Raw genomic sequence first — 17,072 nt, 5'->3', positions numbered from 1 at the left:
GGTGTTTTAGTGTCATCAATAACAAAACTTTAACTTTAAAATATATGTTTTTAAATTTCAAACTGGCCCAGAAGTGGCTTCATAAAATGAAACAAGTAGAAGAGTCTGCAACAGGGTTTAGGGGAAGGAACATGTTTGCTCAACAGCAACTGCATCAATTCACTGAGACAAGTGTTAATGTTGACAAAGGTCACCAACAGCCGAGTGGGGAAAAAGTATGGTTGTTTTCATTCATTTGACTAATGCTGATATCTAGTTAATAATTAGAAGCCCAGCAGGGCAGATCATGCCCTGTACTGAGTGGAGGAAGAAGACAGAAATGCACTGAAAACCATTCAGAGCTTTCCAAACTCGAATAGCATTGTTTACATGTAAACATCCATGCACTCAGTGCCTTTTTCTGAATAAGCCCGTCTGGCCATTTATTAACATTCAAATCTTAGTCTAATTTGTTGTAGCATGAATTTAACATGATACTTGGTATAATGTGCTTAAAATATCTTCTAAGACATAAACCGTTGGGCACTATACAAACATTTATTGAAACAAATGAACCACAATAGAGCAAAGGCTGAGGTCAGTTACCTGCCTTTAAGATGACTACCTTTTAAAATTCTACATTCAAGGAAAAAAAAATTGAAGAGTACCACCAAGAAAGATAATTTACACTAGATATTGGTGTAATTGCAAGAAAAATAATGAAGGTATAGAATAAAGTTATTTTTAAATAAAATTAAAACTGTAAGGCTTTGTTCTGTTTTCCTCTAAGCTAGCGTAAGGAAATGCTGGTTAAGAGGACTTCTTGCCTTTGGCATACCGTGTGTGTGCAACTGTCTGCAGGACATCTCTGTCTGAACGGCCCACAGTCACTTTACAATGAACGTGTTTGAAACCTAACATCGTCATCACGTCCCTCCATCTGGCTTATCTACCTGTATTCTTTATCCAGTTAATAGAATATCCCTTCACTCATGTGCCCAAGCCAGAGAAGAAACATGGGAGCTATCGCTCTGTCTCTCCCTTACTCTGTACACACTATACATACCAGCAACTATGTGGTTGTATAGACGTTATCTTCCAAATATTTCTTACACTGCTTCTCTCCTCTCTAGTAGCACCTTTGCCGAGGCTAATGGCTTAAATCAGACCTTCCACCTCTCTGACTTGGACTGTTACAACAGCCTTTTCACTGGTCTCTTTGCCGGAGCTCACTCTCTCTTGCCACCAGACCTCCGATAGAAGGATTTTTCTAAAAAGCAAATGTGAGGGCCCTCCTTACCCAACGTTCTTCACTGGATGAACTAATTAGCATGGCATATCAAGCCCTCCATGGCCTGACCCTATTTATTCTTCATTCATTCATTCATTCTGTCCATTCATCGAATATTTACTGACAGCAGTTTCATCTCTTACCAGGCCCCACCCTCCTTTACCCGCCCCTCTCCACCATTACCATGTGTTCCCGGCCTTCAAGAAACAGCCACTTGCAATCTACTAAAGATGCCTTATTCTTTCATACAGCTTTCTACTCATCCTTCCAATCTCAATTTAAACATAGCTTCCTTTCTCAAGACCTCCATGAATCAAATCGCCTGTGTACTTCCCGAGTCCTCATACTTGGACGGAAGTCCTCAGACTTCCGTCTTTCCTCCAGACACTAAATTCCTTGAGTACAGACAGGGATAATGCCTTTGGACACAGAATTGGGAGATGGGATGTCTTTATTAAATGAAATGAGTAAATAAAATGACGAAGCTTTCCTCCATTGTTGATTGTACCTAGTGATCACATAATCTTCCCTTGATCTCTCAGAATTACAGGCAAAGTAATAAATAAGAGTTTACACAAGCAGTTGTTACTCCCAATTATTACACAAGCGATGAGTTTCAGAGCCCCATAGGAATATGAATGAGCCTCGAAGGTTTTCTCATCTTTCTATTGACATTTATTTCAGCATATATTTACTTTATGAGTAAAATTTTGCTCTGTCCTGGGGCATAGTCCCATGATTAAAGATGCAAGGTAGTAAATATTTCAAAATACACTGTATAGCAACAACCACTGATTTTATGGAAAGGGTATTACATCACTACAAACTTCTTTTCTATCTTAGAGAGACAGTCCAGAATGACGCACCTTAGATACTAACTAACCTACTATGAATACATTTTTAAAAATCTTAAATCTGTGTATAATTCCCTACATATGAAGTCAGTCCTGACAATATTTTAAGGGCTGTATTAAGAGATCCAGTCTCTCACTAGGCATACTGCTGTTTACGATAAAATGCTATCTGATTTCTCCACTCATTTATTAAACATATGTCCAAATCTAAGTCAGGAAAACATTCGAAATGCCTACCAAAAGCAAAAACGAAAAGTCAAGATATTGCAGACCAGCTCCTTCCCAATTAAACAGGTTGGAACACCAATGGTGATGTGAGGGGGTGGCCATCTGTCAGTACATAAAGGACTCTGTGTTTGCACACAAAGACATTGCACAACCCACATCTGTCTCCTGTAGCCAAATTCTACGCTCTCTGGGACAACTCCCACTGAAATATATGGGCATAAAGAACAGGGAAATGAATTTTTAAAAAGCCAGCTGTTCGTTCCATGGGCATTAGACATATGAGGGAATCAGGACAGAATTGAGTCCGCTTTTCTACTTTTATTTATTTTTAAAAAGAGAACAGGGAGGTCAAACAGAAGAGAATTTGAGTAGGTGTTAGGAGATCAAATTTTTCATCTTATTGTATAATCTTATAAAATTCACTTGAATTCACATGGCTTTCTCCTCCTGAGAAGGTCTTCTTATCTCTCTAACTTCCCCAATCATAACTTGGAAGACACATCTTACGTGGCACCTTCTCTGGAAAGCTGTTCCTTATTACATCAGCTTATCCCTGTTCTTTTCCCACTATAAACTACTCTACTTAGAAATTTAGCATATATTTATAAACTGTTGTGTATTGGCTTTTAGTAGTTCTGTGTCCTTTAGTCTTGCATAGGTTATACTTTCTTGACAAGAACAAAAGAAATATTGTTTTCACTCCAAAGTTTTTACTCCTTTCGTGATTCTATCCCTTACTTTTTTTTATAAAAACAGGTTCAACACAAAAGGATGACAATATAATAGATATCGTAATTGATAATTATTCACTGAAGGGCTGGTCCTCTATGTTCTCAGTTTCTACTGAGCTGAAATGGATTGGTCCTTGCCGAGAAGTTCTTTAGACAGCACGAGCTACATCATACTGGAGTCAGGGTCTGATTACCAGAGCACAACCAGAAGACATTCGTATAAAATACCAGATAGTCTGCACCAGGGCCTCAAAGTTCCTTAAAATATGCACTCGCTTTGCTCAGTATCTGCCATTTTGAGAAAGGCTGTATCAGCACAGTGGATAGGAAAACAGATTCTTGATACAGATTGCAAATGTTTTCATCCCAACTCTTTCACTTACTGGCTATTACCTTGTAAGTTTGGCAAATGACCTAACTTGCATTTTTTTTCCTGTGCACAGGATGATGATGATGATGGTGGTGATGATGACGATGCCGGCCTGATGTGGTTGCTGTAGGGATTAAATGAATTACTACATGTGAAGCACCTCGGATAGTGCCTCGCATGTGTCTAATTTTAGCTATTATTATTACTATTATTCTAAAATATGGAATATACAATTTTAAAAGGTTTAATAAGTTTCTTCATCTAAATGCCTTTTTTTCCTGTTGGAGTGAAGAATTTCTTCTTCAACATACCAACAGAAACAAATACCCCATCCCTACTCACAGCCAAGCCTGGTTAACTTCATCCTCCTCCTGTGTGAGTCACCAATTCTAGTCCTCACTTTTTAAAAAACAGATTCAACTCCTAAGGAGTTATAGAGCTGAATCTATGTGCCAGTCACGATGTATGCAGGTACACGTACACACACACACACACACACACACACACATTATTCTCACAAAAAATCTTTTCTGTTACATACATTAATCCTGTGTTACATACATTAATCCTATTTTACAGATGAAAACACTGAGGCTCTGAAAGGTCAAACATCTTAATCAAGGCTGTACAGTTAGTAAGTGGCTAAACCAAGAATGGAATCAAAGTCTACTAATTTCAGATTCCATTTCCTTTCCACTACATAGCACACTACTTGCCTACAATTTCCTTTTTCCCCTAACTCACTCACATATAATTTATAGCAGAGCAGAACATAGAGGTGTTTCCTCATAGTTCACCATATGTTCTTGCCAAAGCACATAGTTCTGCAATTTCCCATTTCTGTTCTCTAGCCTCAGGTCAACTTAACTTCCTTCCTGGTAGTAAGAAATGTGGTGCTTAGAATTGGATTTAGAGGTCTCATGCCTTCCTTCTAAAGACTTCCCTTAAGTGCGGGCTTTTAAGTGACTTTTGTGATATACTGCTTGTTCTGACAAATTGCCTGACATTTTGATTTAATATTGTTAAAAAAATTTGTAATTAAACATTACTCTGTAGTAACTCATAGAAAAGAAGTATGGAATTATCTTTAAAAATTTAATATGCCTATCCTTGGGGCCAGAGACAATCAAGAAATAGAGCATGGAGGAAAGCTTATTGGAAGAGAAGTCAAAAACTGAAAGGCCAAACACTGTTACCATGTTTCCCTGAAAATAAGACCTAGCCGGACCATCAGCTCTAATGTGTCTTTTGGTGCAAACATTAATATAAGACCCGGTCTTATATTAAATATAAGACCGGGTCTTATATTAAAATATAATATATAATATAATACAATATAATATTATACCGGGTACAATATAATATAATACCGAGTATAATATAATATAATACCGGGTCTTAATTTTTGCTCCAAAAGACGCATTAGAGCTGATGGTCCAGCTAGGTCTTATTTTCAGGGAAACACGGTAGGATCGTCTATAGATACTACTGAAATCATCCACAAATATGACACATGTAGTATCAGACTGACAACAGTGAGTCACGTGAAAAATACGAGGTAGTGCCCAGGAGGGGGAACAGCCGCAAGGATGCGCAATGACATAGTCTATCGCTATGAGCTTCAGAAGAGGGGTTTTTAGGAAGGAAAAAGGGAGAGCACGCCGATAATGGCAATGAGGAACAAGGAAGATCCGCATTCCAACTCTAGATCCAGACGCGTAAGAGGAGTGGGAGAGAAAACAGCCACCACCTGCAAGGGCTGAAGGGGAAACAAGGTTCTCACTGATTTCAATGAAAAGATAATGACAAGAGAAATCAACACAGTTTGACAGTGTGCAGATAATATAAAGTCATGTGTTACTCATTAAAAACGGGGATCTACTAAGGATAATAGAACCATCGGGCACATCTAGAAAATAGTCCATGTAGACTAGGTAATAATAATAATAATGATACTGGTGTCTGTCACCTCATGCTTACCATCAATCATTCATTACTGAAAATCAGAATATTCTGTATGAAATACTAACACAGAAGCTATTTTCTAGTATTTTAAATGGAAAAATTACGATTCATTACGTATCAACCCAAAACCACTAAACCGTTCCTACAGTGTAACTAAAGCACAGTAAAGCACCTCCACATAAGCAACAAATTCCAATGCAGAATATAAAACACCTAAAGCTTCACTTCCTGATCCAAAGCAATCTGTGGTTAACAGTTGCTTCACAGGCAGTAACACACTGCTCGTGAGCTTTGCTGGCGTGTAGCGCACTGGACAAACTGTCCACATGTGATTCTGACATTCTACCAATTATACTGGGAATTTAACACAGGACTTGCCACATGTTATTTTTTTAAAAGTTGTGTATGGCTTTTTTGAGTGTCTGGGCCATAAATACAATTTTTTGTGTGTGTATGATCATTAGCCAAAACACAATGAATGGAGAGATAAATACATTCTAGGATATTTGTTAACTGCCCAAGAGGTTTTCTACTAGGAAAAACATTAATTGTGAAGTATCCTGCTTCACGGAATAAACACTTGCTCATTACATTTGTGCAACTGGATTGAATGGCAGCTCAAGTGTGAGAACTTGGCGAGTCAACTATACCCTTTTATACATCAAGATTCTCATATCCAAAGTGGTAAAGTAATAGTGGTCTCCTCAGGTGAGTTTTTGTGAAGATGAAAGGAGAAAATGCACATAAAGCAGTTAGCACAGTGCTCTAGCATATAGCACATGCTCAATAAATGGTTCCCATTGTTATTTTTATTGTCTGCCTAGCAAGTAAGATTGTAAACCTTTACACATGTGCTATCTTGCTTGAACCTTAAGACAAAACAACTCTATACAGGACAGAGACAGGACGCTTAAAAGAAGTAAAGTGACTTGTCCAAAGCTATATCATTACCTGGAAATACCCACCAGGGTGGGAACTCTAAACCAGGAGTTGGCAAACTTACTGTTAAAGATCCAGATAGTAAATATTCTAGGCTTACAGGCCTCTGTCAACACTGTAGTCAGCTCTGTCACTGCAGCACAAAAGCAGGCATAGATCCCGGGGAAACAAGCAGGTGCATCTGTGTTCTGGTGACACTTCACTTACACAAACAGGCAGTAGGCGGACTTAGTTCATGGGCTGGAGTTTACAGACCCTGCCCTGGACCTTTGAATTACACACTTTTCTACTGCTTTATAATTACGACCTATTTTTGAAGGGTGTTTTAGCTTATGTCACTTAATGACACTAACTGTCAGGAAAAAGATAAATCAAAAATAATTTGAAAAAGAACTATAAAAACAGTAAGATATTACATAAATATTAGTATTGTTTTTTTCCCTCTTCTCCTGCTTCTAAAACCCTCAATTCTCTCCTTATTTCTTTCTCCTCTGATAAGGTACTTTGGCCTAGAAGTGAACACTTTTCCTCTCTCTCCAAAAGTACTCAAGACAAGTTATGTTTGCAGAATCTTATCTTAAAAGAAGTAGTGGACGTGCCATGAAATACTAGAATAAACAAATCTCATCTTTTAAAATACTAAGAAAAGTGAACCCTCTGAATATAACTGTGTGGGCATGTTTTTGTGGAGTAAAGGGAACAATGGTAAGCAACTACAACATTCTCAACCTCAAATGACACAGCTTATCAGTTTTCTCATTATAAAAGCCATATAGCAGGGTAGTAAGGATCCTGGACTTGGAATTGGAAGACCTAATTTGGAATTCTTTCGCTGCCATTTACAACCTTTGTGATATAATAACCTACGTAAAAGTAGTTATTGTGAGAATGAAGACAAATAACTATTTTAACAAACCAAGCATCATAAATGTATTACTGTTGCACTTGAAATGATAAACTTCTTAATCAAGTTCACTTCTATATTTTTAATGGAAGTACAATTTGATACTATATTGTATAATAGCACACTATGATTTATAAAGAAGCATACAAAATATCTATAGCTAAGTATAAAGAAGCTTTTCTGCCAAAGAGCTAAACTTTCGTTAAAAATATTCCCTCATTAGGCTAACAATATTCCCTTGAAATTAAAACAAATCAGAATTTATTCAGTGATGTGTGCTACGTATTTATATACATTCTACTTATTAACCTTCACAACAACCTTGAGAAGAAACTGAGGATCAGAGAAATGAAATAACTTGCTCAAAACACAAAGCTCCTAAGTGGTAGCCGTTCTTGGATCCACATCCAGGTTAGATTGATTCTAAAGCCCGTGTTCTTTTCTTTACATAATAACATCTCTTCAGCTTTTTGACTTGGAATCCACAAAAAGCTACGTGTCTCATACAAGGTCAAAGAATAATTACTTTCAGTAGAGTAGCAGGCAAATCCTCAGATTCTGGGATGCTGTTCTATTAGATTAAATCACCTCCAACTAACATACTATTATAAAAGTAATTTTCAGACAATTCCTGCTTAATCCAGTTTTGGGCCCCAAAACTGTGCTGGTATATAGAGTGAAACCAGCCCTTTTCCCCACTAGTGAAAGAAATTAACACATTAGCCAGTTTAAGCTTTAGGTACGCAAAGAAACAGTTCTAGAATTTTGATAAGAGAAAAATAAACCAAAGAGTATTTTTCCTGAAACTCCAGTGGTATGCTAACAAACATAACAGGAACATTTCCACTGGAAATGCCTGGAATATATTGCTTCCAGAAAGCAGACTGCTTTCTCAATAATTTTTTTCTATGAAATTTAGAGAACCTATCACAAAGCAAAATTGGTGACTCAGGCGCTTCTGAAGAACTAAATCTATAAATCAGAAGCTTTGTAATCTTGACATTAAATATGATATACAAAGTAAGGGAACAGAAGCATATGAACTATCTGGGAAGTCTGCGGCCCCTCCCCGTCAGTGTTTAGCCAGCCGGGTCGCCTCCACCGTGGGCAGGCGGCTTACCTGCTGCAGAGCGTGCTGACGGCTCCGTATGGGCTGCAGTCACAGGGCCCACAGAGCCCGGAAGTGCGGTTCACGTAAAAGCCCTCTTTGCAGGTGTCACAGTGAAGCCCTTGATAGCCTGGCTGACACTCACACTGCCCTGTGGTCTGGTTGCAGCGATTCACATCCAGGCTTCCGACCACAGAGCAGTTACAGACGTATTCTGCAAAGGAAAGAAGGAAAGAGACATTCACTAAGATTTAATGCTTTCTTAATAAAATGAACTCTGTTTTTCTTAATAAATGTTCATGACAACTTTGTAAGGATGAATAAAATTAATTCTAGTTCAAATCCACTTTCTATGCCATTTAGTTTATTTACATTGGCAAATATATACATTAAAGTACATAAAACTATGTACCATTCGTAATGATAAAACTAACATCCTCAGTCTCCTCTCCAGTACTCTTCATTTCTAGCTCTTTGACCATACACTCCAATGTGTGGGTGGCTCTGTGTATTATTAGTGTTTCTGGATTGCAAATCTCCAAAGGCAGGACCTATGCTTATCTACATGGCACTGAGAGCACACGCTGGAAATGACATGTTAAATAATAAATAATCCCACTTGATAGCTGCAAAAGCCCCAGGCTCAGATGGCTAAGTGTGACCACTGATATAGGTCAGACAAGATTGTGCTACGGCTGGAACCGTAAGCCAGGGTGTTCTTCTCGGGAAGAAATTAATGGAGAATTGAAACTTTAAGAAAATGATGGGATAAACCCCAGATGAGAAAGTTTACAGGGTCATCCTGATCAGTTGAGTGAAAACCAATCACAATTTGAATCTTCCCCAGATTTGAATCTCTTTCCCAAATTAAAAGATTTAGAAAATAAACATTTTCTTTAGACACATTTCAAATAGTTCTTTGGATGAAAATATTTAGAAGTCCTTGGCTTTAGCCTTTTAATGCAGATACATTTAAAGGTCAGTTAGGATTTGGTTTTTGCAATTGTTTATACTCATTTTATCAGAAAGAAATTATTTTCAACACAGTTTGACACAGTATCAACATGGGACTTTGGAAACATGTGCAAAATCTTATAGTTAAAATCAACTGCAGATAAAAGAAAACCATTCCAAAATAGCTATGAATCCAGGTTAAAAAGCCCAGAGAAATCTATACTACAAATTATACTTCTGAATAGATAATGCACTATATAAAATAGCATTATACTGATAAAAGTTTAGCTTGGAAAAAAAAATATTTAATGCAATTTTGATGATTTTTAAGTGTTACTAGGTAGCTGCAAATCCAGACTTGAACAGAAAGTTATGAAGGAGTTTGTTTCTCTATTCTAAAAAAGGAAAGCAACCTTAAAATTTTTTATGTCATCATAAGCTACTTATCCACACAAGTCAAAACAAAGGAATCCACAAAGATATTCCATTTGGTCAACCCTATACGAAACCTATGCCTCCCACATTTCTTCAGTTCCTAACCTTTGGCGTTAGCTTATCTCCCTGCTCTTCACACCTCTTCTAATTTGTGAATATACCAAATGAATGAATCTATATGGGTGAGGGATTGTTTTATATATATTTCAAGTTTGAGTGGTGAGTTAGTTACAAAACCTAGAGGAGAGTTCAGATTTCTTCAGCCTCAAACTTAGAAAAGGAATCAGCTTCCCATCTCAATCAGTATTCTCATTTTTATTAGGCTATGTAAGCATGACATTTCTTTGACAGAGTTACATGTATTCACATTACTTCTAGTGTGTGTGTGTGAGTGTGTATGTGTGTGTGTGTGTGTGAGTGTGAGTGTGAGTGTGTGTGTGTGGTTTTTGTAAATAAGGAAGCCGTGTTTAGTGGTCTGTAAACTTGCCAATGACAACTTCATGGCAAGACCTTACTCCACCAAAAATGACCAGAATGCTTAAAATAACATTTTTCTTCCAAAATCTGGCATAATTTCAACATACATCCAATTCCTCCTGTTAGACCAATTTCATCACAAGTTACCTAACCAAATTACACTGGTGTGGGCAGAACTAGCTAAAAAAAAAAAAAAAAGAAGAAGAAGAACAGATTAAGAAACTCTAGAACAAAGACTGAGAATTTTATTCTATTATTTTCTTACTAATGCACTTTCATCTGAAACCTGAATTAGTGTTCCTAATGAATGAGATAAGATTAGCATATTTTTTTTAAGAACCCAATTAGTCTAAGAGTTCTGAGACGAAAGCTAAGGTTTTGTTTTTTTCCAGTAAAGTTCTAATGGATAAACCTTCAGTACTAACCAAGTTCATTAGTTATTATTTCTATGGAGCCAGTTCAATCTCTTCATTATCCCCTGAACATATTCTTTCTAGTCTCATCTCTGTGACTTTGTTCAATCTGTTCCTCTTGGAAGGCTCTCTCGTCTCCACATATTCAAACCTATCCCCTATGTCAAGACTCAGCTGCAATTTACTCCTCCATCAACCCTAACTCTATTGCCTCTAGTGTGAATCTGTAACATCTACGACTTACAACTCTCATAGGACAATCATTTGAAGAGGCAGTAAAGTGAAGTGGTTATGGGCATGGACTGTAAAGCAGACAGGTTTACCTCCAGCTCTCTCACTTACCAACTTTATCACCTTAGGCAAGTTAGCTAATCTTCTACCTCCCTTTTCTTGTATGTAAAAAGGACACAGGTAATATGGTACGTATAACAACACTGAGCCCCAACACGTAAGCTGGAAGGGGTTAGGAGTACTGCAATAATTAATATGATCGCTGGAAGAAAGGGATACCTAATAAAATAACATAAACACAATTCAGATGTCAGATTCATAGGCCACAGCTTTGTTATACCCTGTGGATAAGATCTGAGAGCCTGGGATTGGATTTATCACCATGGCAGTTTTAGAAAATGTCTGGGAAACAGACTGTCCTGACATCCAGAAATCCAAGTTGCGGGCCATCTAAGTAGAGAATAAGAGGGTATCCCACATATGCAGGGCTCCATACATTACCACTATGGGTGCCCATGAATACAGTGACAAAAACAGAAGGGTTTATTTAGGAGGTGGTTCCTGAGAGAACGAAAAAGAGCAATTATGGATTACTAATCACCTTAACAGTAGCTTAGGTGAATGGCAACTATTTCAGCAAGACAGAACACCCTAGTGTCAGGGAGGGGCTGAGTGTCAAGACAAAAATACACTATCATGTTCCCATTCCTCTCCAAACTAACCAAGGGAAGGGAAGCTGAAGTGAAGGGACCAAGTGCCAGGGAACGCGTGCATCTGTCCTGTGTGAAACGCAGATTCAAGGCCCGATCCCAGGGACTGACCTCGAACGAAATGAACTCAAGTTAAGTGACTATTAGGAGCACCAGTAATAGACGTAGAGCACCGTGACCATCCATTAAGTTGCGTCAGGATAACGTGCTAGCTCGTAAGTAGAGCGCAATCTAAGAGCCTTCACAGTTCTTGATATTCATATGGAACCAGATAGGAGTTAATGCAGAAACAATGCGACTGACCAGGAGGCTGGCAAAATGAAACAGAAGAAAGGAAATTTCAATGGATAGAAGCAGTGCCAAGGACCTACAGCCAAAGACAAGAGATGAAGCGCTGATTTTTTTAATGAGGTGAAATCACAGACACCAGAGCAGCACAAAAGAGCCTGTGACATGACTAATGGATATTAATGAGAATGAAACAATATGAAGAGGACGCAAAAAGCGAATCACAGGCAAGTCGGAATGAAGTGCCAAAAAGCTCATGTTGGCCGCCTAAGAGTAACTATGGGATAAACTCTCCATCATTTCAGTAGCAGGTTTCCTTTCAATGCCCTGTAATTCTTAGGAAAACTCTAGAGAGAAATAATTAGACAAGAGTAACAAACGCTAGCAGAGAGACTGCAATCTTTGGCAATGTTATTTCCTTTTGTTTGGCTTCCAAAGAACAATGAAATATAGTGATTTAGACCCTGAAGAAGAATGAGAAACTGAAGTCTACCGAACTGTTTGAAAGTAGAACTAGAACGGCCCAAAGAAAAGACAACAGACCTTGAACTTACGGGATGATTTTGATGTAAAAGTATCCAAAGCAATCATTGCCTTTAAATCAAACACTGCACTTTTCAAGCGTCCCCTCCCAAGGGCCGAGAGATGAAAACTGTCAGCACTTGGAGTCCCTTAAGGCCACTCCCCCTCCCGCTTTGTGCACAAACTCCTGTCCTGGTAAGAGATGATCTTGAACTTACCAAAGACCTTTTCTGGGCCTTTCACACACCTGGTAGGCTTCTCTGTGCATCCCACTTTTAACACTTCATGTCCCTGCTCAGTAAAAAGCCCATTATATCTTCCAGCCAATTTTAATTGTGTGTTGGTATCTGTAGCAACTTTGATGAGAGTTTTTAGAAAAACACTAATTGTGTTTTTTTATATATGTCCTAATTAGCGTGTCCTCTGTCTCTCTGTACCTCTTTCTGAAGTCCTCTCTAAGTGCGGCAGTTAACTGATGTCTGGAGACAAGCAGTTTGGTACAAGACCGAGTTAGCTTTTTGCAGATAAAAAAGAACTATAAAAACAGTAAATACAAGATTTGAATAAGAAAGTAAAAAATGTATCCTCTGTCAATTCATGATGCAAATCTCATAGAACAAAGAAACGTTAAGTGATAACAGCATTGTTGCTGAACTAAAATGATTACAAAACCAGTATTGCATAAACCCTGGAAAAATATTTGTAAGTATAACTAACAGTACTCACAAGAATCTGGTTCAGGAATATAGGCTGAAATTCTGTCTATAGCCTCTTGCAAAACTGTGGAAACACGTTTGCAAAACTCAATTTCTGACTCTTTTTCATTCCTTCAACAATGATTTCACTCTTGCTTTTCAATATCTTCAGATATTGAAAGAATAAAAAAACTGCTCCAGGCTATTCAAAAACTTTTCATTCTTCTCCATATTCAGAAGACATACAAAATGTACCATAATATTGATAGTATCTTCTGTTCAATCTCAAAGTAGCAAAAACTAGAAAATATGTATTTAAAAATGTGTTAAGGCTCAGTAGTCAATCTTATAACCAAATTTAAAATATTAAAAATTCATTAGTAAGTTTAAGCTTATCTGAAAAATTTTAAAAACATTATCAATATAAACTATAAACAAACTATTGTAAGGTGTACTTTTTGTTCTTAAGTTACCTAGTATCTGTAAAAGGTGTTTCTCTAAAGTACCACCAGTTTTCAAATTTTTCCAAATATTCCTTAAAATAGGGGAAAGATTTATGCCCAGGGTTTCAAAATGTCTGGAAACTACATTTCTATTTACATTCTACACTTTAGTACCTTCAGCAGGAAAACATAATTACTTTGTGAGTCAATATCAGGAGGTCCTCTATAATTACAGAGAAACTGAGTTTCTTGGGCTTATTATTAAATAGTAATAAACTATTAGTGGAGTTTATTCCAGAATATAAAATATTTGGGGAGCGTTGTGGACTGAGGTCCTAAGACAGGAGCCAAGTTATATTACCCATCATACTGGAACAATTGTTACATTTCCTGCATTGTACCCTAAAGCCAAAGGAAAACACATCTTCCCAACTATCCAGGGGATAACTTCCTAACCCTATACGTTCTCCCTTTCCTTCTTCTTTTTTCTCTCTCTATTAATTGTGGTCTATTGTTTGAAAATTAAATGAGATAAAAAATATAATGCAAAGTAGGTATACAATATAACAATAAATATTATTTTTAATATTTGGATACATACTTTAGTGTCTTTATTAGAAGAACATGACCACTTGGTGAGCATATATCTAGAGTGCTGAAAAATATTATTTATTTGTTTATTTATTCAAATTCTAAGTGCAAAATGGATATCAGTTATTAGAGTGTTAAACTACAGTTTAACTTGCAAAAGTCGATAGATGTGGTTCTATTCTCTCTACACACAATGCAACTATTATAACAACATCCACTGAATGGAAATCAAAAAGCAAATTGCACATTAAGAGGCAATGAGTACCCACCTATTAGAATGGCTGAAGTTAAATAAACAAAAAATCTGATAATAGCAAGTGCTGACAAGGATGCAGAACAATTGAACTTTCAAAAATTACTGATATAAAAAAAAATTACTGGTATAAATGCAACATAGTACAGACACTTTGAAAAACAGTTTGACAGTTTCTTATAAAGTCAAATATACTTTACCATATGACCCAGCAATTCCATTTGTAGGTAGTTATCCAAGAAAACAAAATCTATGTTCACACAAAAACTTGTATACAAATGTTTATGGGAGCTACCTTCCTAATCACCCAAGTCTGGAAACAACCCAAACGTCCTTCAACTAGTAAACTGGAAACACCATAGTACATTCTTACAATGGAATACCACTCAGCAATAAGAAGGAATGAACCACTGACATGCAAGAATATGGATGGATCTCAAAGGCATTATGTTTAATGAAAGAAGCCAGACTCAAAAAGCTACCTATTATATGGTTCCACTTTATATTCTAGAAAAGGCAAAACTACAAGAGCAGAGAACAGATCAGGACTTTGCCGGGACCTGGGGGTAACTACAAAGGAGCAGCACAAGGGAATTTGGGGGGTAATGAAATTGTTCTGTGTCTTGATTGTGCATTTGTCAAAACTAAGAGAACTGAATACCAAATGAGTAATTTTACTGGATGTAAATTTAAAAACAAACAAAAACTTTTTGTAAAAAGCAATGAGGTTTTACTACACTAGATTCTTAAATTTTGCCACAGGGAAGACTCGGTGTGCCACAAATAACTCCTTTACTGGATTGAAGTCAGCATAAGACCCAGCTAATAACTTAGTCTTTCTCAATGTTAGCCTTTTTAATGTTACAGTTAAGATAGCAAAAACTGATTAATGCTTTAGCTGATTATTGCATTAGGAGTGTGAAACATATTAGGATTTGAAATGTTATTTAAAAGAAGTAGAATCTTTTCTTTTCCCTTTGGCTCCAACTTAAGTTGCAGAATGAGGGAAAAGAGAAAAAAGTGAAAGATAAAGATGTATGGGGTTCCCATACCCTCTTTTTTCATATAATTGTTTATTTCCCTTCAAGATGCATTATTAAAAACCCTACTCTATTTAAACAAAGACCAGGAAAATGTATCTAAGTATAAGACCATTGAATCTATTTTGTCTATCCAACATAGAACTTCACCCTTTTTCACAAACTTAGCATAGCATCTACAAAAATAATATCTTTCCTGATTTTCAAATTGAAAAGAAAAGGAAAAAAAAAACCTGTCAGAATCAAGAGTAGCAATACTTAATTCAAACCTCTGCCTATACATTAAAAGAACAGAAAATAACAATGAATTATATTGTCTTGACTATAGGCCTGTTTCCCTAAGTGTATGGTGTATTTATTTCAAAATGGACTTTTTATTAGGCCCATATTTCATCTTGGTAGGTTTAGAGTAAAGGAATCTCGGAAAGGCCTCATTCTAGGGAAAAGGAATTATCAACACAGAGTTTCATTTTTGTAAAAGGTCTTACTCTAGCGTAACACTGATACTCAAATTACATTTCACATTTATGCTATGCCAAGGCAGGGTCACAAATCTTTGCAAAGCTGGGAAATTTAATATTAAAGCTGATGAGTTTCTTGAGTTAAAGCAGACTTTATAGAAATGTGGAAAGTCTTAAAGCCACCACTTTTCAAGAAAAACTTTAAGCTTTACCTTTTAAAATAAAACTATATCCATTAAAATTCCCAATCAAATGGCAAAATCTTTATTTTACTTTATGGTCGACATATGAAAAAATGGGGATAACGTGTGTGGACACAGGTTTTGCAGAAATTTTTCCATCTCACACTGAAGGACCATGTTGTTAGTGCTTGTCCCTAGCTCACTGTCGGTTTTCCACAATTCAAAGATAATCCATCTAACTAATGACACAAGATGACAAGAGTTGTAACAACTAGCTTTTACTACTAATAGTAACAAAGTTATTAAACGTGTCCTACATGTATATCAAATATCACACTAGAAACTTTGTAACTATGTCTCCTTTAGTCCACCACAAACCTGTGAGGTAGGTACCTTGAATGAGGAAACTGAGTCAGAGATGAAACAAATTACAACTAAACAGTACTGGAGAATAGACTGGAACCCAAACTGAGTAACTCCAAAGTCCACATCTTTTCACCATGAGAAGCTTCTGCCTGTGAAAACGAGTAGGAAAAAAACACTAGGCAGATGACACCTTAAAACCAGAATGTGCTGCTAACTAATCAGCTCTGTGACCTTCAATAAGTCTAAAAGCTCTGAGGTTTAGTATATCAATCTATAAAATGTGGATGAGTCTTGCCATCTATTGATATGAAATACTGAAGTAGCAAGTTAACATAACATGTGTATGATCTTTATGCTGAAAACTACAAAACACTGGGGCCGGCTGGTGGCTCAGGCAGTTAGAGCTCCATGCTCCTAACTCCGAAGGCTGCAGGTTTGATTCTCACATGGGCCAGTGGGCTCTCAACCACAAGGTTGCCAGTTCGATTCCTCGAGTCCCGCAAGGGATGGTGGGCAGCGCCCCCTGCAACTAAGATTGAACACGGCACCTTGAGCTGAGCTGCCGCTGAGCTCCCGGATGGCTCAGTTGGTTGGAGCGTGTCCTCTCAACCACAAGGTTGCCGGTTCGACTTCCACAAGGGA

At 37.1% G+C, this 17,072-nt stretch overlaps 1 protein-coding gene across 1 annotated transcript in view; it reads right to left on the bottom strand.

The window, feature by feature from the left end:
* The window catches only part of MEGF9 (multiple EGF like domains 9), an 84,579-nt gene that overhangs the window by 35,818 nt on the left and 31,689 nt on the right, over positions 1 to 17,072 (bottom strand). Inside the window, exon 2 of the mRNA XM_074330934.2 lies at positions 8,382 to 8,583. Within this exon, the coding sequence (XP_074187035.2) occupies positions 8,382 to 8,583 (202 nt within the window). The remainder of the gene's footprint in view (positions 1 to 8,381; positions 8,584 to 17,072) is intronic.

Source organism: Rhinolophus sinicus, chromosome 16, assembly GCF_057876585.1.
Source record: "Rhinolophus sinicus isolate RSI-liver-muscle chromosome 16, RSI-T2T, whole genome shotgun sequence".
Taxonomy (NCBI): domain Eukaryota; kingdom Metazoa; phylum Chordata; class Mammalia; order Chiroptera; family Rhinolophidae; genus Rhinolophus; species Rhinolophus sinicus.
Note: the sequence above shows the minus strand (reverse complement) of the source record. Positions and strands in the feature narration are given on the sequence as shown.